The sequence below is a fragment of the Archocentrus centrarchus genome, chromosome 8 (assembly GCF_007364275.1).
Source record: "Archocentrus centrarchus isolate MPI-CPG fArcCen1 chromosome 8, fArcCen1, whole genome shotgun sequence".
In the NCBI taxonomy this organism is placed as follows: Eukaryota; Metazoa; Chordata; class Actinopteri; order Cichliformes; family Cichlidae; genus Archocentrus; species Archocentrus centrarchus.
Genome location: NC_044353.1, coordinates 25,290,219 through 25,315,640, shown reverse-complemented (window position 1 = coordinate 25,315,640; position 25,422 = coordinate 25,290,219). Strand labels below are relative to the sequence as shown.

General features: G+C 37.9%; 2 protein-coding genes and 1 pseudogene across 2 annotated transcripts; 2 read left to right on the top strand and 1 right to left on the bottom strand.

The window, feature by feature from the left end:
- The first annotated feature begins 1,585 nt into the window (after nt 1-1,585).
- psmg3 (proteasome (prosome, macropain) assembly chaperone 3) lies at nt 1,586-5,866 on the top strand. The gene is made up of 3 exons (XM_030734934.1): nt 1,586-1,724; nt 2,616-2,838; nt 3,721-5,866. Exons 2-3 carry the CDS (start codon nt 2,626-2,628, stop codon nt 3,871-3,873), a joined length of 366 nt encoding a protein of 121 aa, XP_030590794.1. The 5' UTR covers nt 1,586-1,724; nt 2,616-2,625; the 3' UTR covers nt 3,874-5,866.
- Nucleotides 5,867-7,144: 1,278 nt separating this feature from the next.
- Nucleotides 7,145-8,109, bottom strand: LOC115785184 (ADP/ATP translocase 3-like; annotated as a pseudogene).
- Nucleotides 8,005-24,763, top strand: tmem184a (transmembrane protein 184a). The gene is made up of 9 exons (XM_030736628.1): nt 8,005-8,434; nt 8,646-8,867; nt 14,996-15,161; nt 16,108-16,198; nt 16,718-16,793; nt 20,907-20,998; nt 22,262-22,431; nt 22,532-22,729; nt 23,902-24,763. Exons 2-9 carry the CDS (start codon nt 8,646-8,648, stop codon nt 24,129-24,131), a joined length of 1,245 nt encoding a protein of 414 aa, XP_030592488.1. The 5' UTR covers nt 8,005-8,434; the 3' UTR covers nt 24,132-24,763.
- Nucleotides 24,764-25,422: the final 659 nt, after the last annotated feature.

Genomic DNA, 25,422 nt, shown 5'->3' with positions numbered 1-25,422 from the left:
GCCTACTCAGAGTGCATAGCAATTCTGCTGAGCCCGTTCTATTTGACATTGTGAATGTGTCATGTTCATAGGGATGGCTCCTTTCGAATCAGCCTGATGCAGCACTCGCAAACTTCAGTCGAGCCTCACATCCACTTGAAAAAAAAAGTAATGCAAGCATTTTTGCCAACAGTGAAAATTCCTCGTCTGCCTGTATCTCCTTTAGCTGTATTAGCAAATCTGACTGCAGTGGTTGGCCAATCTGTAGTCTAAATGTAAAGGGCCAACTTAACTGTGCTTGCATGGCCTGCATGCAAGCACTAGAATACTTGTTAAATGTCAAGGCAATACATTTGCAGGTGGTTTTCATCCCACGTGTGGTAGCTATTTACAAAGAAAATTATGAAGTGTTAATACCACTTCTTGTATGTGACAAATAAAGCTCTTTCTTCTTCTTCTTATATTCTACTGTCCAGCCCTACCTATTGTTTTCATCTCCATGTTATAGTGCCATGGACATCCTTCTCATCAAACAAAGGGATTATTCACTGAATTACAGTGTAAAGTACCACTTTTTAATGAAATCCACTGCAAAGATAAATAAATAAATAAAATGAAAAATGAAAAGCACAACTTTATCTGCTTCTTTAAAGCTCCATTGACAGCTAATTAAAAACATCGTGCTTCTGTGCTTTCTTGCTTTTGAAAAGCTGTTTCTGTTGGCTAATATTGATTGAAATGTGCCAGGCCAGGGGATCCGATTTAATTTGAACTCAAACATATTCCTTTTCGAAAGTTCGGCTACATCATCCTGACTTCATCACTGTCATTTCTGCGAAAATGACTCCACAGATTAAGTATAATCATGCAAAGTGAACAGTGATTTATGAGAAAAACAAAACCCAAAGATCTCTTTAGGCATTAAGTGCTTTGATCCGTGAGTCTGTGGGAAACTAAACCTCACTTGTCCACAACATATTTGAGGGGAATTTCCAAGGAACTATTTTGTGAGAACAGTGCCAAGGACATGAAAAGGTAGTTCTTCTAAACCAAACCAGTCACAACATTCCTTGATGATAGCTTTTATTGTGAGACATATATTTGTTATAGCTATTCATTTTAGTTAAACACATATCTTTGCAGGACTTTCAAAACTATTCATCATGTTGATGGTAACAGCTGTGAACTTGGACAGCCAATAAATGGGGAAAGCATGTCTGTGAAGAATTTTATTCATCATCATAACGTTAGACATAGTCACAGCAGGTACGAAGTTATAAAACTTTTATTCGAACCTATTCCTAATATTCATGCCACAGCCAGTGCGTGAATGTCACGTTTTACTTATTAACAATTATTAAAAACTAGCGACTTACTTTACAACGACAAATAGTGTGAACCAAAAAATGAATTAGAATCAAGTCTCTGCACTGTATGCCAACTAACACTGTCTTCCATCCAACTGGACTAGGAGCGTTTCCTCTTTGCTGATCTGTTGCTTTTGCGTCCGCGGAGGGCCAGAGTATCAACCGGTTTATAGTAGTCTGTGCTAGGAGGTAGTGGCGATGAACGTGACGTCAAATACGTCATCACGCAGAGCGCTCGCCTTCAGCAAAACGAGGCACGTTCGTTTCGGTTTGCTTTCACGGTGGAGGCTGAATGACAAAGCGCAGCTGAAGTTGAGTTAAAAGTGTAGGGATTCTGTGAAGAATAAACTTTAAACCGTGGACAGCCGAAGATACAGGGTGAAGACTTTTTGGTTTTTTTACGGGCGCGGAAAAGGGGTGTTTAGTGCTATGTTGACACACGGTCTGAGCTCACAGCAGCTCTGCAGCTAACGTTAGCATCTGAGCATGGAGCATCCTTTCTGGGGGTGTTTATCTATCACGACTCGGTGGGGAAATAATAGATACGGTCGATGTTAAAATCTCGACTTAAGTGGTGGGATGTGGATTGTAGTAAGGGCATAATTCTTAAATTTGTCTGGAGTTTCCTGGCTGTACTTAGAAGCTAGCAGGGTGCTCCACAGTATCCGAAAACTCCAATAGCTTATTACTTTGAAAACGTGATTTACTTTTGAATCATGTGTATGGATGTACAGTTTAAAAACGAGCATGCACACAAAAGTAGCAGGGATGATGCGACACAGTATAAACCCTTTTAATTCTAAAGAAAATCTAAAGCTGACTGGAGTGGAGAGGGTTACACTTGCACAAAACTTGCAGAACTCCACAGTCCACACTAAATAAATACGTGACTGTATATATGGTAGATGAATCAATGACTTGATTGACAACATTAATATGTACTTACAGTATTTGAATAGTGATAAGAAAAAGTCCAGTTTGTCTTATGTGATTATAAACTGTAGGATTAATAGAAAATTCAATTCTAAGTCGTCATCATAGGCTTATGGAAAATTTTATACTTGGATGGTGTGTAGACTTTCAGGTCAGTAACGTGGCTGCAGGAAACTAAATGTATTGTGGACAAATGAAGTTTATTGTTTGGCAGATAACCAGTAATTTGTTACTGCTAAATGCTGGAATTTAAATATTTCAAAACTCTGCGACAGCAAATACACCTGTATTGTGTCATTCTGTAATCTGTTTTTGTCTTTCTTTTTTTCTGTGCAGGATTAAGAAAATGTCTGAGCCTGTCATCAAAACGAAACAAGCTCAGAGAGAAGTCAATGGAATTCCAACAGAAGTCATCTGTACAGAGTTCAGTAATTACATATTTGTAGTTCTCACTCAGTATGGCAAAATTGGGACATTGATCTCTGTCACACCCGACTCCAGATCTAATGATATCAGCACCCCAACATTCTCCACTAAAGTACTGCTGGGCAGAGATGAGGTACGCTGGCTGAAATTGTTCAGATAAATATTGTCAGTGTGATACAGACTTGTTCACGGGACATCAGGCAGACTTGTTGCAACACAGGGTATCTCATTTCATGCTGTTAAAGGGCAAATGAGATTGATTCTGGACTGCTCAGGCGGATTGTGGCGAAATTAGATGTGTGCGGTCCTGGAGCTCAGTGGTCTGTTAAGATTTACACAAGGAAACCTATTTCATCTCTGCATGAGCATGTCATTTTCTAGCAGTCGTACACTGCAGGAGATGTGTCATCAGTGCCTGAATGGATTAATACAAAGTTTGTTTGCTTCTGAATACTTTTTCATTATTTTTTTTCCCCCTCCGGTCATTTAAAAAGGCAACACTTGTAATACTTGTTTCTTGTAAAGTCAATAACTGTTTTATGGTGAAGGGCGCAGTATAGAGAGGTCATTACACAGGCTTTCTCTGCGTTCTGAATTTTACAGTCATTAAAAAAAGCATGTTGTGTGATTTCCCTAAAAGGGAACCTCAAAAAAATACATTTGTTTTAGTCATAATATGTGTGGTTAGAGTAAGCTCAATGAATAATCCTTCACAGCAGAAAAGGCAGATCTAATTGTTTACCACACACTGAATCGCAACAGCACAAAATTTAATTGGAAAAGTCTTTTTTTCAGACCACGATTGAAAGGTAATGTAATTCTTGTTAAAACTGTTAATGTTTGAAAACACTACTAAAACGATTTGCCGTAAGCTTTAAGCACTTCAGTGATGTGCAGTAAGATTCCACTGCATAGGAAAAAAACAAGTTGCTTGTTTATTACATTTATTCAAATGTAGACATGTTAAAGTGTTTTTTTGCAATAATCTAATTCCTGATTTGTTTTCTCTTTCCAGCCTCTGACACATGTCTGTGCCAAAAACCTGGCAATGTTCGTGTCACAGGAATCTGGCAACCGGCCTGTCTTACTGGGACTGGCACTGAAAGATTCCACCATAGATGCAATAAAACAAATTAAAGAGATCATCAAAAGCTGTCAAGTCTGGTAGGAAGTAATTAAAAGGGACACGAAGCCTGTAGGCGGGGTAAAATATCGTTCGTCTGGATGCTCTCAGTGTCACGTTTTATCTTTGCATCTTTTTTCCAAATCAAACTCCTCCAAAAATTAATCTGGTTTAAAAAAAAATGTATAGCTCCAAGACAGAAATTTATTAATCCAAATTAATCTCCTCTAATCTTTTTTTTTTTATTTCATCAGCACAGGCTGTCTTCCACAAAACATAATTTATGAGACATATAATTTACTGTTTGTAAAGAAAGATTTCTGCACGCCACATTGCTCTCAGAAGCTGAATGCGTGCTGACTAAGTGATGGTTTGCAAAATGATGGCCAGTGATGTCACCACTGTGTATTTTGGAAATCTTTTATTCTGTGCTTTATTATTTTTGTTTACAATACAAGTATTCAAGCTTGTTTCATGAGAAGCATCTAGCAGAACAATATATTTCTTAAAGAGCACCTCGAACCAGGCCCTTCTGAAATGTGTTTTCTTTAACAAACGCAGCTGAATTATTTCAGGCCGACTGAAGCGAGATATTGCTTTACATGTTATCATCCTCACAACTTTGTACTTTTGTAAAAGAAAAGCATTTGTAGAGCACATGATTCATTTGGATTTTTTTAACTGAACTGAAAGATGTATATGAGCTTGGTTATGATAAAAGCCATGGGGTTGTCATGTACAGTTTGTTACTTATTTGTTTCTATAACATCTTGCTACAGGAGCTGTTATATTTATTAAGTCTAATAAATATGGTTATTATTTTTGATTGGTCAGTTATTTGGTTTAAATGTCAGAGAGCAGTGAGAAAAGTCACATGAGTTCTGCCTTCAGATTTCTATGGACCAAACCCCTGAAATATTATTTTAATACCAGAGAAAAACAACCGGCAAATTTGGGAATTGGGGCTTTTTCTTAAAAGATTTTTTTGATTTTAATTGATTTTATGACAGTAACATATAAATACTGCATCTTTTTACATTGGTAATGCTTCTACATTTAAGTCCATACATTTTTGGACGCTGACACATTTTCTATCATTTTGCCACCACAGAGGATTTTAAATCAAGCAGTCAAGTTGTGACTGAAGTGCAGACTTGCAGCTTTAATTCAAGTGGTTTTATGAAAAGAAAAGGAAAAAAAAAATTGCATGAACTGTTTCAGTTATGGACATTTTTCTACAGTCTCTTGTTTTCAGAGGCTCAAAATTAGAGGATTTTTCCAAAGATTGTTTTAAAGTTTACATGAAGATGACTGCCTGCTGCTTTGAACTCATGGACGTCGCCAAATGTGTTTCCTCCCTTGAGATGCTTCATCAGGCCTTTACTGTAGCCACCTTCAGCTGCTGCCTGCTTGTGGGACTCTTTATTCAGTTTTGTCTTCACTGATGAAAAGAAAGCTCTGTTGGGTTGAAATCAGGTGACTGGCCATTGAAGAATATCCCATTTCTTTGCTTTGAGATACTCTTGGGTTGCTTTTTTCAGTATGCTTTGGGTGTTTATCTATTTGCACTATCTGATCAGTTTTGCAGCATTTGGCTGATTCTGAGCAGAGTACACCGAGCAGCCCACTACATAGAATAATAAACGGGCTTTAACTGGCATGAAAACTGCGTGTTAGTTATTGTCCAGTTACTCTGAGCTTCTGAAAATGGGGGACTATGTATAACATTGGCTACAGTTCTGCAGTTAATGTAATACTTTTGTTAATACCTCTTAAATTAAAACCAAAAGTCTGCACTTCAATCATATCTTGACTGTTAAAAATCAACTGTGGTGTACAGAGGCAAAAATACATGTTCTGTCACAGTTAAAACAGCTAAAATTTAAACATTCCAGATTTAAGAGCATCGATTTAACAACATTTGCATGTTTCTTATAACCAAAAAAACTTGGCAGCTTAATCCAAATCCTGTCCTAAGACCTGAACCCAAACTTAAATGGACTTAAATGGTTAATGATTAAATGTGTAATAAAGTGCATGCTGCATTCCTTTTATTTCTTATGATTCTAAATTTTCTTGTTTATATTTTTCTCTTTGTTTTTAAGTTCTAAGGCATCCTGGTAACGCTGTGTTTAACATCACAGTGCTATGACCTTCAGGCAGTTTCCTTGTACAAAGTCTGCATAAATGGGGACATAAATATCTGCCAGAGAACCCTCATGCACTTGGTTTCATGTGGTCTGTGGGGACTTACCTTAAAAATTTGTGGTTGTATAGTAGAGAAAAAAAAGACTGTCATTGAAATCAATGGTTGATGTGAGTTAGAATTCAAGACTTAAAATAAGTAAAACGTTTGCTGCACTTGCACTTAATAATATTGTGTTGAAACTGCATAGTCCAGAAGATGAACTACAAAAGGTGCATCTGAGAAATCCCAACCCATGTCTTCTCACTGTTTTGTTTTATGCCTGTTGCATATTTGTAGACAACTCAGTGAACTATATCACTTGATGGGATTTTCCTGATGTTTCACTCAACCCTAGTAGCACTCTGCCTAAGTCTGTGTGAGTGCATTTTGCAGTTGTGCCACACTTTCCATCACTTAAGCAGTGTGATGACAACATACTTTGAACCCAAGTCCCCTGTACCCTCCACCTGTACCCAGCCTTTTTATTGCCAGTTTCTCACTCGCCACCCGGGAATGCATTCAAAGCTCTGCTGTTTATACTAAAGGTTTGTAGTTTTAGTGCTATTGTGCAGTTAATTCCAAGGTCCACTTGTTTTCTTGAAGCAAGATTAACTATCTGATCCCCAGTGGTGTGGATTATGACCTCTGTGAGACACTTGCCTTAAATAAAGAAGTCTAGCCTGTTGAATGCATCATGAGTGAATTTATGAGCAGTATCTTGCACTTCCCTAAGCCCACATTACAAAGTGCTTCATACAGAGTAACATCATAACCTGCAGAATAGTGCTTGTAGTTTGCCTGTGGGTTAAACAACTTGCTGCAAGTTAAAAAAAAAAACTTTATGGTAAATATTATTGTTGTATTTTATTTGCATCCAAAATATAGCACAACAGAAGCACAAAGCCTCACAAGTTTGCACATGGACACTGGGATTAGGCTTTAGATACTCCTCGGTGAGAAACATAAGCATGTTAGCAGAGCTTTGTTTACAACTGCCACATCCCTGCTGTGAGTATATCAGGCCAAGTAAAGGATCAAACCCATTAAGTGCACTTTGAACCTTCAGCATTTGTTTAAATGCCTCTAAAATTGATATGAATTTACGAGGGGAAAACTGGCTTGTAATGTTTAGCAAAGCAGAAGGCAGAGCCCGTAGAAATGCAAAATTATTAACCAAACCGGACAGTGACATCCGAACTGCATCATCATACTTCTATGAACAATATCGAGGGGGGTATGAGACCAGGCCAGCAATCGCTGTCAGTACAATCCTCCAGCTCATCGTGGGTGTTCTTGGGGTCTGGAAGCTTTGTCAGCGGTGTCATAGATGCCAAAATACGCAGCGCTGTAGTTAAGGACGCACTGCAAAGACATGCTGAAGGCCCGGTACAAGCCTCTCACACCATCAGACTTCAGTCACCCAGACCCGTGAACTCTCCCACATCAGCAGCCAGAAAGGTACGCGCAATGTCTAGGGAGTACACGAAACAAGGACCACCAGAGGCCACGTTACGGCGTGCGCTTGTCAACGCCAACTAGGAAGAGCTTCTTGTACTTGACTTTGAACGCAAAGTTGAGGGCCCGAGTATGAAAATGCCTGATAACATTTATAAGGTTCCCTCTCCAGAAGGAAAGAATTCACTGCTCTTTGATGATACGAACAACATAGTCGGTGATGCCCTTTTACTGCTTGTCTGCTGTGATCTGCTTGCTGTCACGCTGGACCTGAAGGAGGCGCTTTAACTTCTCGATTGTGGTGACGGCTGTTTTAGAGATGGCAGTGGGGATGCCACCAGCCAAAAAATCTTTGACAAATGAAATAATTTCTTCACTCACGGTATGACGCTCCCGGTGTGCCTTCTAAATAACCAGTGAACCCTATGCAGCTCTCTGCCCAAGCCAGCGTATGTGCACTTTGCGGATGCGCCGCACTTTCTATCATTGAAGTTACGTGATGACGACTTGCGTGGAACCCAGGTCACGTGTACCATCCACCTGTGCCCAACCTGCTTATTTGTACCGTCGCCACCCGAGGATATATTCAAGTCTTTCCTGTTTATAGTAAAAGTTAGATTTTTTTTTTCTAGTGGCATTGCGCAGTAAATTCCAGGGTCTACTGCAGTATTTGCGTATTTTATTGAAACAAGATTTGTCTTTTATTCCCTGACTGTGTGGACTTCGACCTCTGTGAGACACCTACCTCAAACAAGGAAGTCTAGCCTGTTGAATGCGTCGCGGATGAAGTCGCCGAGCAGTTTGTTAATGGGACTAAATTGCTATGTTTAGCTTTTCTGAAAATATAATTCAGCGTTAAAGCTCGTCATATAACTTTGGCTTGTGAACGGTGACTTCTAAACGCAATACAGCTACTTCCGCTCCCTCCGGGACAAGGAGAGCTCTTTGTTGTCAGTAAAGAAGGTACGAGACGACAAGATCAATTGAACACTTGTTTCTTTTTCTTTACAAATAGCACTTCTAGTACAGTGTCTGCTAAACAAATAAATTATTGCCTATTTTGTTTTGTGCGCAATGGGCAGCATAAAATCACTCAGACAACCCCCCAGGGAAAGTGTGCCCTTAACTATCTGTATAAACTGTACCGATGTTTGTCGTTTTCTTTCTGTTTCAGATGAATATTTCTTCGGGAGAAATGACTTCATCAACCGAAAATAATTCAGTTGTTCACCTGGATGCACCAATTCTCCCAGACAAGTCAGACGTCTCCAATATGACCATTATTAGAACAGGCAACGGATCAATCATAGAGGATGGGATGTTTTTAAACACAGTGATTGCCCAGGTCCTTTCAGGGATATTCGTCTGGTCTGCCTTGCTCATAACATGTCACCAGGTGAGTTTGCACCATTTCACAAAAGGCTTTGATGTAAATCATTGTAAATACCAATGTGAGAAGAGCTAAAATCGCTGCATCACAAAGCACCGCACTCTTGCAAATGCGTAAGAAGAGTCCAGCTCACTTGCTCTCCGTGTAGCCAACATTGTAATGTAACATTAGCAACAGACAGGTTGGACTTCCCTGCCTGGAGGATAGAAACAGATTATTCTGTTCCTAAAGGCTTATTAGTGCAGTGAGTTCAGTGTCTCTGCTTACAGTGTTTATTTGTTTTTATTCTCACAGTTTTCTCATCTAATTTTAAAGTATTACTTTATTCCCAGGCAAATACTAAGGCCCCTAACTTGCTTGCACTCCCTCACTTCTTTGTGTGAGTGTTTACCTTTTAGTTTGTGAGTGACTATTAGATTAAAACTGACAAAAATCCTCTAGCTTATTACAGGACAGAGAATGAGTAGTGAGCCCTCTCTGTATGGGTGAAGGACATGGCCAGGATGAATAAATGGCTCACCACAGATTACCTTTACCTAGAAACCATTTTATCGCTGTTGTAAATAAGTGCTTCCACATGTGTGGTTGATGTACCCACTGTGCTGAGATGATAGCTAATCATTATGTTTTTTTTTTCCATTTACAGTGAATGTCAAAGGCTGCTGTGTTCCATCAGCAGGGAAATCAATTGATTTTTTTTTTTTTTTTATAACATTTACAGCATTATAAAGGAACAGTGTTGTTCCTGTTCACTGTAGCTGTAATAGTACCTCATATGATGATTTTATAGCTTAAGTAATGATTATCCCTCCATCCGGAATCCTTGGACTGTAATTTATACCGTGTCATATTTAAATTAGCTAGTGTAATTAATTAAAGACTTATTATTTACATAGATAAATAAGTTTGACATAGAGAGCAGTAAAAAATGTTCCATCCAGTGATCCAAAAACAATCTGTGTTTAGGGATTTGTGACTCAGTATTGAGCCACTTGGTTTTCTATCTTTTTAATATAGTACATGTTTGGCCAAACATTTGCCAGCAAGACATCTTAATTGAACAAATAAACAACAAGTGTTCCGCAGGGAGGATGCTGGCTTGTAACAGACATCCTCTGTGTCGCACAGGAGGGAATAAAACGGTCTGCAGGAGTTGTGTTGCAATGCTGGTGGTGTTTCGTCTGACTCGGCACCAGAGGATTGCTATAGACTCTTAAAGTCTCATTCTGAATACTAAGCACATATCGACAGTGACCTTAGATCCTCTGCTATAATGTTTCCAGTGCATTTTGGAGTAGCAATCTGGGGACTATGGCTCGTTTTTTTTTTTTTTTTTTTTTTTGTAGTGGGCTTATTGGTCCCTTTGCAGCTTGAAGCTTTTGGGATTAAGACCATCAGACTGAATTTATCTCATGCTTTACAACTGTATTATGTGTTGCAAGTGGCACTCTCCTTTAGCTACAATATATCCTTCGGATTCAGTCCTGTTTTACGTTATTTGTGTATTCCTTTTACCCTTACATATACTGTGGCCTGAAGCCAGTTTTCATCATTCAACTATTATTTATTTGCAGAATCAGAAAGGAAATGTGTTTTTCTATGTTTTAAAGCAAATTTAGAGCATCAGTTCACTACAAAAGATGACCACCACCCTCACAGTAATCAGGCTTTAATGTGTAGCCTCTAATGGGCATCTGTTGCGTAAAATGCTAGAAGTGAGTTTTAAACATTCAGACCAGTTCATGCTGTGTTTTGCGTTGATATGCCAAGAATTTAAATTAGTAACAATTTGCTCAGTTTCTCACAGCACTGCCAAATGCCTTTAAACACACCCATTACAATGATGAAAAATTAGTGCTGTCAATAGAGCACTCATCTCTTGACTTTGCATAAATTTGTGATAAAAGCATTCTTGGTTATGTTTTTTTGCAAAGGGTTATGGCTAATTTAAAGTAGAGAGAGAACTGGATTAATCTAGTTGTGTGCTTGTCTAAGGTGAGGTTGAAATTATTTTCTTTAGCAGTTAATTTATCAGTTATTTTCTTGAGTGACTGGAATTAATTTGTCTTTAAAATGTCACAAAATTGTGAACAATTCTCATCACAGTTTTCTCACGTCCATGGGTGTTGTCTCATGAGCGAGTTTTTATGCTAAACTGACTCGAGCTTGGTGTGATTTATTGGATTGCCTCTCATACACAGTTAGTTGTCATCAGTGTCTGGGTTGACCAAGGAAATATAAGTTGCCAGTCCTTTAAATAGTCGTTTTTTTTATGAAGAATTAATCTTGAATTGTTACTAGAAAAGGATCTTGGTCTTTGTTCTTTAATAAACACTGCATTTTAAGAGCTCTTTGTATGTGACTGTCTCCATTTTCAGCAGGAGTACAGCGATACTGGGGAGATAATTTGACTGATTTTTCAATTAAATGTGACAATTGTTTAGCTGATGAGACCCTTTGAGGATGAATTGAGCTCTTCCATATTTCCCAGCAGCTTTGCTGTAGATTTGTTAATGCTGACAGTATTAGCCACTACAGTTAAATGGTAGCATTTCATTACCCAAGACCCCTGAAAGGAAGAAGTTTCTTCAGACTTTTCTATACTTACCGAACACATCCGTGCTTTATTTGCTTGAGTGGTGACTGAAAAAGCCAACCCTTTTCATAACCTCATTACCAATAGTAATCAGTCAATGTGATTCACCGTTTGAATGGGACTCGTCGGTGCAATGACTGTTCTGTCAGGTGTTAGTTTTCTGTAAAGCTTTGCCTAAAGGCTACTGGTCACTAATAAGAATGATAATTAAATTTTCTGGGATATGGTGCATATGTTGGTTTACATGTTGTCAGCTGCCGTTGTCCGAGGCCACTCTGTGTGCATATGTGCGTGTGTGTGTGTGCGCGCACATGCATGTTAAAAGTACTGGTTATGACTTTTATCAGTTCATTGAAACAAAGTCCAGTTACTGATCATATTAAGTGTACATTGTAAGGTGTGGTTAGTAATTTTGAAGCAGGAATGTTCTGGGAGGTTGAGTGGGGTTGGGTAATCTCTCTTTATTCTAGACAACATGCTTCTTTACTTCTGTGTTTCATTGTGGCAGACAGAACAGTCAGGGCAAGATAAAATGTGGCAAGAAATAATACCACCCAGATTAAAAAGAAAAGGATGATATGGTTGCACTCAGGAGATGTTTCTGTATTCACTCTTTGCGATCTGTCATTTCTGTACTGTAGGAACACAGCTTAGTTATTATCAGTAAAAGAGTGTCTGATAGACGGAAAGAGTTGGCACTCGCAGCTCACCCACTCACTTTTTTTCAGACATTTTTTTTTAAATAAAGCAAGTTACAGTTTTATTAAGTTTGTTATCAGTATACATGACACATGACAAGATAAAGTATGTGAGCTCTATGGAATTACCCGGATTTCTGTAATAACTGGGCATAAAACGTGATATGATCTTCATCTGTGTCACAAATATAGACAAACACAATGAATTTAGGCCAATAACATACACCATACATTAGTACTTTTGTAATGTGGGACTCACTTCTAGTTAGAGTACCCACAGTACTAAATGGTCTCCATCTAGAGACAATCTGTCTAACTGGGCTGATAAGTAAATCTTAACTTTGTCCATGTTCATGCAAATGCAGTTTATGACCATAAGTCAAGTGACTAACCTGATAAAGAAATATCAACAGATGCTGTTTATTATTGCAAATTGGTTTTTTTGTGTCTCTTTTTTTTTTAGTTGGAGTAGCTCTTATCCACACCTGCAATCTCGTTTCGTTGATTGGACTCCAAGTTTGCACTTGGAGTCTCCTCACTCCACTATGCTAATGTGGATGTCACTAACCCCAGCTATTCGCACGCTTTTTAAGTGAACCGTGTAAATGTTTAAATGAGACTTTTAAACAAGAGGAGCTTTTTTTTTTGTTTTGTTTTGCTCCAAATTGTTGCTTATAGTTGATTAATTACAATAATTTTAACTTAAAATGACAAAATACAGATTTTCAGATTTTATTTTAAAACTATGAACGTGCAAAACTGTCAAATTAAAAGCTGAAATGATTTACTGAAAAAAATTTTATTGTGAAAAGTAAAAAATTATTGTATTTTTTTGCTCTAGACTTGCAGCATAGATAATTTTCTTTTTTATATTTGCTTCAAATGAACGTTAACTGAATGTCTTTTGTTTTTGCCTGTTGTCTGTGTACAAGGTAATTTTGAATATGGCACCACGGGTGCTTTCTAGTTATATTACATTGAGAAAATGATCCGTGTGTTAATCAAAAGTTAAGTGTCTTAATGTTGCAGCCTTACTAAAGTTATATTAGTCCTAACAGCCATTGTTTAGCTACACATTTAAGGCAGTGTATAAAGTATTCCATGTAGACTGAAGAAGATCATTTTAATCTCATATTATGAGTGTAAATGCTGGGATTTGTTTGGTTGATTTGCTCCTGTGAGTTCAATAAGAACACGTTAATTTGTGCAGTAATACAAAGTGTTGTAATATATCTTCTCCATATTTCCCAACTGCTTTATGTTGCAGTAGCTTTGCTGTGGATTTCTTAATCTTGTACTAGACAATACTTGCGTGGTAGGATTGCATTACCTTAGAGTCCTAAAGGGAACAATTTAACTGAACTTTCCTCACACATTTATGAACATATATCCAATTTACATATAGGTCATACTGCACTTTGTTTTCTTGACAGTAGAATAAAAAAGCCAATCACTTTCTTAGCCTTGTTGCCGGTACTACATTATAGTAGTAATTCAAGAAAGCGATTCGCTGTTTTAACACGACTCACTGGTGTAAAACTCTCCTGTCGGATGATGTTCTTATATAAAGCCTGAAAACTTCAGCTGGATTGTCTGCCATGTGATGTGTGTGTGTTGACCTGCATGTTGCCAGTTGCACTATGTCACGTTTGTTTATGTGTGTACATGTGTTAAAACTATAGGACTTTAAACAAACTCCAGCTACTGATCATATTGTTAAGGGCTGTACAATGTAAGGTGGGGTCAGTAACATTGAAGCAGGGATATTTTTGGAAATCATTAAAATGGGAGTTGGGTAATCTCTCTCTTTATTCCAGACAAGAATGCTTCTCGTATTTCATTGTGGTAGACGGAACAGTCAGGGCAAGATAAAATGTGGCAAGAAATAATACCATCCAGATTAAAAATAAAATGATATGGTTGCACTCAGGAGGCTGACATTTTAGTATTTACACTCTTGTGGTTTATATTGTTTCTCTTCCATAGAAAAACAAATTAGTTATCACCACTGTAGTCCCGTTCTGTACCAAGGGTATCTGATAACCTGAAAAAGTTGACACTTAAACCTGAAGTAATAACTTCAAAATCCAAAGACATTCAAAAATGGTGAGTTACAGATTTATTGTTTATTATTATTGTTTATTATCAGTATACAGTGATTAAAGTATGTAAGCTCTATAGAATTACCTGGATTCCTGCAATGATCTTCATCTGCGTCACTGGCATACACAAAAATAATGAATCTAAGCTCGTAACATACAGACATTTAGCATTCAAAACTTAGTTGTGTTTTTGAATCTTGGCAACCACTTCTAAGGAAAGTAACGACAATACCAAATCATCTCCACTTAAAGATGACCTATTGTGAAAAATGCAGTTCACAATCACGAGTCTAGTGACTGTTCTGATCAACAGATGTTGTTTGTGATTAGCAAATGTTTTGACGGTCTCTCCTTTTCATGAGTCAGAGCTCTGATTCATATCTCCAGTCTTGATTCATTGATTGGACTCTAGCTTTGCTCCTCTCTCCTTTTGCGGTTGCCATTAGCCTGGTTGTTCACACACTTTTCAAGCATAGTATGAGAGTGTTTAAATGATGCATTCAATATGGACGAGACCTTTTTCTTTTCCCTCAGTGTCTTTGCTGCTTTTTTAGTAGGACCATCATGAAACAAGTGAACGCTTTTTCACATGTAGGCCCACGTCACTTGTAAAAGTGTATTGCCAAAAAAGATATTGAATTCATAACCTTACTGTGAAGTTCTGTAACAGCGCTCACCAGGAAAGGGTCATTTATTTCCTAATGACTCTCACATGCTTTGTCTGTGTTTTTATTGTAGATCTATACACACCTTCGATCCTACACCGTCCCAAATGAGCAGCGCTACATCATCCGCATCCTGTTTATTGTGCCAGTCTATGCCTTTGATTCTTGGCTTAGCCTTCTTTTTATCAGCAACGACCAGTACTATGTCTACTTTGATTCTATTCGGGACTGCTATGAAGGTATGTATAACTACTACTACTACTCTGGCTGAGGATGTCCCTAATAGAGAGCCTTTGTTGTCTCCCTACCCTCATGTTTTATAAGGCTGACAGGACTAGAAACATAAGGAAGTGACCATACTAGTTTTTCACAGCAGTCATTGTTCTTATGCGGGTGGACCTCATTATTTCAGGTGTTACATTTCTAGGATGAGTAGGAGTATCCTTTTTTTTTTTTTTTTTTTTTTTTTTTTTTTTTTTTTTTTAATACCCTGGTTTGCAGCGTTTGTATTTTTTAGGCAGGATAATTTATTTTAGTGTGATATTGAAAATCCTGCAGCAACTTCCAATATGCAAATATAATGTAAACCATGTTCTCTTGTTGGTAGTTAGGTAGAGTAGCCGCTTTTTACAGTGGGACTATAATTATGAATTGAAGTCTTGAGACTAAAACACTTCACCGGTGGCAAAGGTGAATCATATGCAAAATGGATTACAAGTAATTTGAGAAAGCGAAAAAGTAGGAAATGCATTATTCAAGAGATTAGTTTCCAGTTTGCAGGCCAATTTTGTGGCTGATTGATAGTGCAGTGCATCAGGAAGCAGGAAGACTGGAATACCACCAGCGGCTACGGCTAAAACATAATGAACCTTCTCTTGACTGGACACCATCTGCATTAGCTTCATTTAATCCCTCTTTAAATAGCAACAAAGGATTAGGAAGGGATTTCTAAGACACAGAACCCTTAGAAGCTTCTTAATGTAAGGACTAAAACATTTATTGTTACAAAATGTAGGACTAATTATTTTTTATCATGTGAAAGTTTTTTTTTTTGCACTAAAATGATTTGACCTTTTCAGTGAAGTTATACTTGAAGGTGATGGAAAATTATCCTGCAGTTTAAATTATTCAGTGAAATATGTTTGATATATCAAAAGAAACATAACTTTTCTTTTTGTGTTACAGCGTTTGTCATTTACAATTTCCTGAGCCTGTCCTTTGAGTATCTGGGTGGAGAGAGTGCAATCATGTCAGAGATTCGAGGGAAGCCAATACAGTGAGTGCTCCAAGTCCTATGTTACATGCGCATGACGGAAAGCTTTTCAGTGTTAAATATTATGTCGACCTAGACGTAATAAATACATTAGCTTAACAGGAGCCAATTATGCTTTATTTAATGATCCCAAAAGGTGCAAAGTGCATTTTCTGGCCTTGAATTAGCATTTACTTTGAACAGCACAGTGAAAGTGCTGCCAGTATACTGCTGTGTTGTTCACAGGTGAGGGTTCGCTTTATCCCTCTGCTTTTACCCAGTCTTTACAAGCTGTGTTTATGGCTGACTCAGACATAAGGCAGCTGGTCTTAGCCAGCTTCTCGAGAGTACATGTTGAGCTGTTAAATAGTTCCCCATGACCCTAGGTCACATCTTCAAATGTCTTCTTCTGACAAAAATCTGCTCATTTAAGAAGCTTGAACAAACAAGTCTCGAGATTTTGCTTGAAAAATATCTTTGTACACTCTTTTGTTATCTGACATTTCGTTATTAAAAGCGCCTCATGTTCTGTTGACTTGACAGATCAAGTTGTATGTATGGTACCTGCTGCCTCAGTGGAATGAGCTACTCCATTGGCTTTTTAAGATTCTGCAAACAGGTGAGCTTCAATCATCCTTTTTATCTCCTTTGATCTAAAAATGCTCCTTCAGGCCTCTGAAATAAACTCACACAAAGTGAAAACAAGAATACATCAAAAAAAAAGAGAGAAAGCCTTCACTGTGAGTTATTATTCTCTTCAAATCTGGAGACTGCTTAAAAAATGACAGCTGTTATAATTGGCTATGTGTTTTTTTCAGAGGATAACATCCATTGGTTACAAAAAGGAAAACAAAAGCAATCGAGGCCAGGTGAAAACAGCTTGATAATAAACACAGAGAGATGATGAGCTGTCAGCGCAGCGCTTCATCCCAGTGTCTTGGGATGCTGCACAAGCTTCCTTTGTAACACTGATGGATATGAAAAGTGAAAGTTACATCCTCAAAACAAAATGCATAAAATGAACTTCTTTTTTTTTTTTTTTTTTTTTTATAAGAAGCAAGTGATACACACATTGTGCCTTGACGGAAGACATGTTTTTAAAGGAAAAGCTCTATGAGAGGGCAATTAAGACAAACAGCAAGAACATTTCATATATATATATATATTAGGGGTGGGACTCGATTAAAAAAATTAATTGAATTAATTACAAGCTTTGTAATTAATTAATCGAAATTAATCGCATTTTAATCGCATTTCAATATTTGACATGAGAAATATTAATTTAAGTGTAGTTGATGAATAAATCAATATACATAAGCTTAAACTTCAAAATTTTGTTTATTTTCCCACCAGTCTACTACACAGACCAACGAAGGGTGGAAGTGCTCCTGTGATAAGCAAACACCTGAAATTAAAGTTAAGCATCATACTGTAACTGGATAGTTTTATTCAACATTAATGTCTCACTTGTTATAGTTGGAAATTAATCATTCACTCAGCTGTATTCCTTGATGTTGAAATGTGTTATGCTTGTTTTAACAGCTTATTTTGAATTAAAGACTTAAAATTAAACCACAAAAAGGAGAAAAAGTTCGTTCTCCATTTAACCAGCTGCTCTTACACAGCTGTGCTTCGCACTCACGGTTGCTAGGCGACATGAGCTACGAAGAGGTGACGGCAGCTGATATGCAGGCTAGCTGCTCACTTCCGGCCTTTGTGGTGTTCGTGGGCTGCGAAAGACGTGGGCCGGGTCCTTCGCAGGATGCGGCCCCTAATTTGGACATTGTGCGTCGATATAATCTGTATGCCGGGAACTCGCGCACTGAGAAACGTTCCACGGTGCAAAGTGCGATTAAAATGCGTTAAAATTTTTAGCGCGTTAATTTCCCCATAATTAATTAATCGAAATTAACGCGTTAAAGTCCCACCCCTAATATATATATATATATATATATATATATATATATATATATATATATATATATATATATATATATATATATATATATATATATATATATATATATATATATATATATATATATATATATATATATATATATATATATATAATTAACGCGTTAAAGTCCCACCCCTAATATATATATATATATAGCCCAGAAATTATGAAATGCTCCTTTACTCATGCACACCAAAGCAAAGTGATAGGCAGCTGGATTCCAAACAGCCCTTAGTGACTGCCATACATATTAATTTATTTGAACTACATTACTGAAGCGCTTCATATTGATCACAGAATAAGAAAACACTAGTGTTCTCCTGTTGGGCAAGAACTTCAGGTTTCTTCGCGAGAAAGTAGTTAAACTGGCAGAACAGGAGATCTGATAGGCCTTGATCTGTGTTTGCGGGGGTGAAGAGCATTAAAATTCTTTGCACATTTTTGAGAAAGCGTCGGTGTGATTATAAGGGGGCTTAACAAATGAAACACTGATATGAAAAAGCAGCCCGGAGTTATGGTGTTTCTTGAAGATAAGGTTAGAGGATAAGCTACTCTTACATCCTAAACTCTTCATTGACATTTCAGTTTAAGGTCATTTATCTTATTGTTAGGATGCTTTGGGGAATCATTTTCTTCTAACTGAGCATAAGTGGATGCAAAGGGCAGCTGCTTTGGATCTAAATAAACAGTAAATAAAACTTTTTGTGACCTACAACATTTCACAGTTTTACTTTAATCGCATTGCTGTACATAACTATATCACATGTGTGAATTTGGAAGTGGAATTATGCTTATACTAAGTGATCCTCCACCACAGCCCTATTATAGAATTTTAAATATCTGGATCTGCTCCGAAATTAAATATTCTTCCTTGGCCCATTGTCATCCTCTGTACCAAGATTTATCAAATTCAGCTAGTAGTTGTTGTGTAATCCTGCTGACAAAACATCCTGCTGACAAAACATCCTGCTGAGGTATGTTTTCAGAACAAAAAGCTCTGAAAACATGCCTCCATCGCAGCTCTCGCCTTGGCAGAGGAATAGCATAAATCTTCAGCTTCCCTTGACTTTGCAGAGCTACACAACATATTTCACCGCACTGTATTTTTGTGTCTACAGCTTTACTGGTTGGATTCATTCTTGTCGCACTTGTCTTGTGTAGTATGAAATCTACATGGTCAGCACCAAACAGCAAATAGACTCGCTGTCGCTAGCTGCACGGGATAGTGGAATCATGTGAAGACTGCACGACTGTAAAGAAGCAGCACTAACTACAGTAATAATGCGTTCACATCTTGCTCATGCTTTCTTTGTTTTGAAGAGATCGGTATTTGAGGTCTGATCGTAATACGCTAAAAAGATGGAGACTGCTGTTATTGAGAATCAGTCATGTCCATGAAACATGATTTAATACTGTCTTGGAAAAGGTTGCTATTAAAATGGGAAGAGTGAAATGGAAAAAGATTGGCACGTTATCCTAAAATTACACAACCATTTGATGCCCCAGTTTGAACTAGAGTTGTTAGTCGAGCTGAAAAAACATGCAGAATTACAATATTCTCTTATCTCATGTATCATGGAGTGCACTCTGACATGTATCTGAGCTTAGTATTTAAGTTTATGACAAGATGTGGGAAGTCTCTGGATTGCATGGATGCTGGTACTGACTGAATTCATTTGAAGCAGAAACCATGGTTGACTTTTAATCTGCTGCAAACTATGGGCATGCGTTTTGTTTTGAATATCAAGCATATCAGGAAGTATCATGCAAATTATTTGCTTTGAGGATATTCTGAGTGACAGGGTAAGTGAAAGCTGCTGGTACTTCAAAGCTTCAAAGTAAATCAGTGTTATAAATGATTGTCAGTGTCATTTTGCCAAGCCGACTGTTGTCACTGGTCATTCTAAAAATGCCTGAAGTTGGAAAATACCTGGTCCGTTGGTTTCAAGCGTAGCAGCAGTAATGGGAATTTAGAGCAACCTCTGTCAAAATGGTTTGTTTTGGCTTCAATACACAACACAGAGAGCACCCGTCCTCCACTCTTATATTGCATGCGGGTCTTCGTCCTCTGTCTTCTTTGTTCTTCCATCCACCTCCCACCCACATCAACAGTAAAACATATGTATCCTGTAAGTTAATTTAAACAAAGACAGAAAGGTGTTTTAAGTCTTTTTAATAATTACTCCAATGATTCATTTTATGAAATATGCCTGTCCGTTTTCTTGCTGAGAGTCACTTATCAGTCATTTTAATGTGCGGCAGTTAGCTTAGCTCAAAAACTGGAAATGATAAATCTGTACAGAAAGTGATGTTTAAAGAAATTGCTTTTTTATGGGAGGATGTTGTAGGACCATTTCTTGGATCTGAGTAATTGCCCAGCAACCGTAAGACATTCCAGGAAGTTATTTTTCAGAGCCAAGAAATGGTCCAGAGCATAACCCTTCATAAAACGGTCATTTGTCTTTTAACCTGTTTATTACCATGTCAGGAGATGGATTTTCTTGTTGTTGGACAGCTTAGCTCTTTTTTTGCAATGATATTACATCATACATTTAATAGGTGCTCTAAATAGGTATGACATAATGATTATGAATGTGTATACAATATATAATGAAAATAAATACCTGGTTTAGGTGAGAAAATTACTGCTGACAACACTGAGGAGATTGTTTTCATCTATCAGACGTGTGAACAGATTCTGATGTCCTCCTTCATGGTATCCCTGTTTGTTGTTTTTTGATGTTTCATTCTGAATTAAAATTTCTTCTTCAGGCGACTCTCCAGTTCTGTGTTGTCAAACCCATCATGGCAGTCATCACCATCATCCTGCAGGCCTTTGGCAAATATCATGATGGAGATTTTAAGTGAGCACCACCTCTCTTTGCATTTCCTCCTCCATGTATCATATGCTTCCACATCATTGCCAGAAGGCCTTTTTTTGCTGTTTATGTGCATGGGGACAATTTGGAAATGGAGATAATTATATCACCTCTTCACAGTTGGCACGATGAAAATAACTAAATTAAAAGGTTTTCTTTTTAGGTTGAAAGTGATGGGTTGAAACATTCCAGGTGCCCTGTCCATTTGTCCCAGTTGTGTCACCTGTGTCGCCTCACAGTTTCCTGGTTATTGTTGATAATGCAACGAGTAAAGTTTTTGCTTATTTGTACTAAAGAGACCGCATTGCAACATCCCCCCCCAGATGCAGTGTTTTAAAATGGAAAGCCCTTCGTTCTTTTTCGGTTACACTTAGAGGAGAAGCATCGCTTCGTTTCATATTTTTACTTTGTCTGTCAAGTGGTACAAAAGCTGGGGATAAATTGCCGGCAGACAGATTTAATTACAGCATACTTCAGTGCCTCATATGTGACAATAAGTTTTTTCAACAAAGTAAGGAGAGGGTGATATATTCAATAAAATTAGCTTTAGCATGTAATCAAAAGCTATAAAATCCGCAGGCCATAAATTCTGCCTGACTTATTTTCAGGTGCTCTTCTGCGCCTCTTTGTCTCTTTCTGAAGATTCAGCTGTGACAACACTTGCTTCAAAATGAAGTACAGTGTTCAATGGGGGCTTTATATAGAAGTATCCAGTCAGCTTTATATCATCACCCACTTTTTGTGAAGCTTTAAGATAGACTTAATTAAATTCTTCTTATTATTTCTTCATATACTTCAGCAGGAGAAATAGCAGTCAGAAATAAGTGTCTTTCTTCACATCTTTCTTTAGGCTCTGCAGCAAGGCCGTAATGATTCGCAGATTGTTTACTTATACGCTTTCAGCCAACCGTGCACGATATACTGCATGGGAGTAATTAGTGTAGTCACAGCTGAGTCCTCAGAGAGGCTCTCTAGAATGCAAAAAAGGATTAAAAAAAAAAAAAAGGCAGGCTGACAATCAAAAATGCCTGTTTACTGGATGCATCCTAGAAATAAGAAGGCTGTGTAATATACAAGCCTTAACTTCTTGTTCAAAGAAGAGGACCAAAAGATGTGATCCAGCTAAAATGTCCTCAAATTTAGGTTGCTTCTTTTCAGTCAGCTCAAAGACACTATCGAAAAACTCCCAACAGTGGAAATATGTTTGGAAATTTACTATGAGGTTCTTCCAATTCTCTTTCTGTGCAGTGTGAATGGAGGATACCTGTACATCACAATCATCTACAACTTCTCAGTCAGCCTGGCCCTCTACGCTCTATTCCTCTTCTACTTTGCAACAAGTGACCTGCTCAGGCCGTATGAGCCGGTGCTCAAATTTCTCACAATTAAATCTGTTATCTTCTTATCCTTCTGGCAAGGTAGGTTCATTGTGTGGCTTCTTCTTTTATTTTTTTTTAAGTCTTTACCAGCACATAGAAGTATATAAATTCATAATAAAAATGTTGTGTCTTCTTGAAGGAATGGTCCTCGCTATCCTGGAACGCTGTGGTGTCATTCCCAATGCGCTTTTCATCGAGGGACACGAGGTCGGAGCCGGCACGGTGGCGGCAGGCTGGCAGAACTTTATTATCTGCATTGAAATGTTCTTTGCAGCCATTGCCCTCAAATACGCCTTCGCCTGCACTGTCTACCAGGAGAAAAAAAATGAGGTGCCAGGTGAGTGATTTGTACAGAGAGCAGAGGAAACCAGTTGAACTGATTGTTAGCCCTTGTCTGCACCTTGAAAATCTGTTGACATGTTCCCAGGCTAATTGCCTTTCTTCCATACAGAATAAGGACTGACACTGGCCTAAAAGTGTGAGAAATGAACGTAATTGCATTGCCCTGCACCCTTGTACACCAGTGACTTAGAGGAGTCTCAGTACCTCTGATTTAAGCAATATAGAAACTGAGCTGTGTGGCTGTATAGTTGCACATTTGTACTTGAGTTATATCTAGTGCCAACATGAACTATGTGCCAGATGGATTGTACGAGTTGCCGTCAGCCTGAAAGACTAAGAGCATATAATTTGACTAATAAGTTGGAGAACATTTGCCTTTGGAGCAAACCAGAAGAAGATGAGGGAAAAGCCACTGTACTTTCAAAAGCATGCAGTGAGTGATGCTACATCCAAGCTGCTTGCAAGAAAATTGCAAATAGGAACTAAGAGTAGTGCCTTCTGTCATTCTGCCATGTTTCCTGATATAGGAAGTCCTTCGTTCCTTAAAACGCTTCGCACACAGAATTACTGGAAATGCTGATGAAATGGGATATTTGAATTTCAAATGAACTTTTTTTTTTTATTTATTCAAAGAAAACTTGTTTCTCCTCATGCACAAAGGAAAGAAATCTGCTCCTCTTGGATATAACAGTGCTTCTCAGTTTTGAGTATCTGATTATTAAATTGCATTTTTATGTTTTGCTTAATTTATGAAGTCGGCCTGTTTAAGCTTAGAGCTGAATTTTTGGACAATAGCATTCATATTCCCTCAATTATTGATGTCTGTGTGATTGCAGGAGTTGCCTCTGGTTCACAGTTTCACTGAAACTCAGTCAACTATGCCTTAGACTGTAGCCCCCCCCAAAAAAATAAATAAATAAAACAATAATGAAAAGAATCTTGCCTATTAAGTTATTTTCTACATGCTGTATTTTGATATTATTGCTCTCTCGACAGACAGGAGCAATTAGATATTTCAATTCTTTGATAGGTCAAAACTATATTTTCACTTAACCAGATTGAAAAAGTTTTTTTGTCTCAACAACTCAGTCAAAATTCTGTGATCAAGCAGTCCTGATTGCACTGAATGGCTGATGTACCTCTGTCTTTATTCCTGCTTTTCTGCAGAAAACCTCCCTCCAATGCAGAGCATCTCCAGCGGTCTGAAGGAAACGATAAACCCGGGAGACATGGTGCAGGATGCCATACACAACTTCTCTCCAGCCTACCAGCAGTACACCCAGCAATCCACACAGGAGGTGACCCTGTCCAGCACAAATGGAAAAGTGGCCACAGGCACCAAGAGCTCCCGCAAGTCTGACAAAATCATGCTGATTACATCTGATGATGAGTTCTAGGCATTTTTCCAGCAAGATCCAGGTGTTTGAGCCCTTTCTACCCCTATCACTGACCCCCTGGAGAAACAACTTGATCCTATAGTGCACTGAACCCAGGTGTTTAATTTTCAGTATCCGAGTACTGGAGTTCCTGCTTCTATCCTGTTTTTAATGCTAACTTAAGGAAGGAGAAGGATTACATGTTAAAATGAATAGCTTAATATCCATAAATCTGATCTGTGTTCATATCGGCAGCAATAATCACAGGAAAACAACATGTCACCTTCACTATCAAAGAAGACTGGAGCTGTGTTTTATTTAAATCAAGCTGCTGGATTTTCAGCCGTATCCCTGATGCTGATTCTGTCATTATGTCACTGCTCGCTCTCTGGTCGTCTCAAGTGCGTTCCCTCTGATTCATGTCAGTTTCAAAGAGGAGATGATTAATATGTGACTCCAGGTTGGAAGCAGGGAAGCCAGCGATGGCTGGGAGTGGCACTTCATGGACCGTTTCCTGCATCTGCTTGTTTGAAGTATTTGCTGAGTGTTCCTCTGCACGGTTTCCTGACAAATGGAAGGATTCGTTCAAAGACACATTAGTTTTGGAGCAGGCACTTCACAATCCTTTGTGTCTACCGTAAGCAGGGACAAATTGGATAAACTTGCCTCCTACAGTGTGGAGTTACATTATTCTCATTAATTTCCTCTGTGTGCTAAAGAGTAAAACTCAGTGCAACTAGACAGCCGTTTACCAGATTCTAAGAGATTCTCTGTTTTTTGGGGGGGTTTTTTTGCAGTTGCTCCATCATTGTAAATACTTTAAGCAGAGCTTCTTTTTTTTTTCTTTTTGACTTACATGCAGATATCACTCATATTATGATTCCATGTTCCAGGGATTGTGAAATATGTACAAAATTTGATCAATTCAAATTTTGATGTTTTTAATATGTTCAGTTTCTCATTTTTCTATGTTTGGAGTATAATTTGAAAGATCTTACTGTATTTATTGTGTATGTATTGCTCAGGCCTAGATGAAACCAAAATGTATGTTTGAAGAAGAGGAACACAAAATGTATTTTTTTTCCACTCTGGCACACATGGGAGTTGTAACTTTTTGAAACAATAGTAGTCTTTTTTTTTTCTTAAGTTTTATACCCTCTTGTGCCAATGATAGCTCCCTTTCTGGGAAAGCAGAAATTAACAAACATTTGGGTATAAAACCATTCAAAATTGTTTAAAAATATTTTATCCTTGTTTCTTCATCAGACAAATAAAATAAGAGTTTTGCTTCTGTACCTCATGCTTGCTAATC

What these genes read in the sequence shown, in the direction of transcription:
- psmg3 (XM_030734934.1), top strand. Translation starts at nt 2,626, where the DNA reads ATGTCTGAGCCTGTCATCAAAACGAAACAAGCTCAGAGAGAAGTCAAT. An exon ending in TACTGCTGGGCAGAGATGAG is followed by an intron (nt 2,839 to 3,720) that starts GTACGCTGGCTG and finishes TTCTCTTTCCAG; the next exon opens with CCTCTGACACATGTCTGTGC.
- tmem184a (XM_030736628.1), top strand. Translation starts at nt 8,646, where the DNA reads ATGAATATTTCTTCGGGAGAAATGACTTCATCAACCGAAAATAATTCA. An exon ending in TTTTAAGATTCTGCAAACAG is followed by an intron (nt 16,794 to 20,906) that starts GTGAGCTTCAAT and finishes TTTCTTCTTCAG; the next exon opens with GCGACTCTCCAGTTCTGTGT. An exon ending in CTTCTTATCCTTCTGGCAAG is followed by an intron (nt 22,432 to 22,531) that starts GTAGGTTCATTG and finishes GTCTTCTTGAAG; the next exon opens with GAATGGTCCTCGCTATCCTG.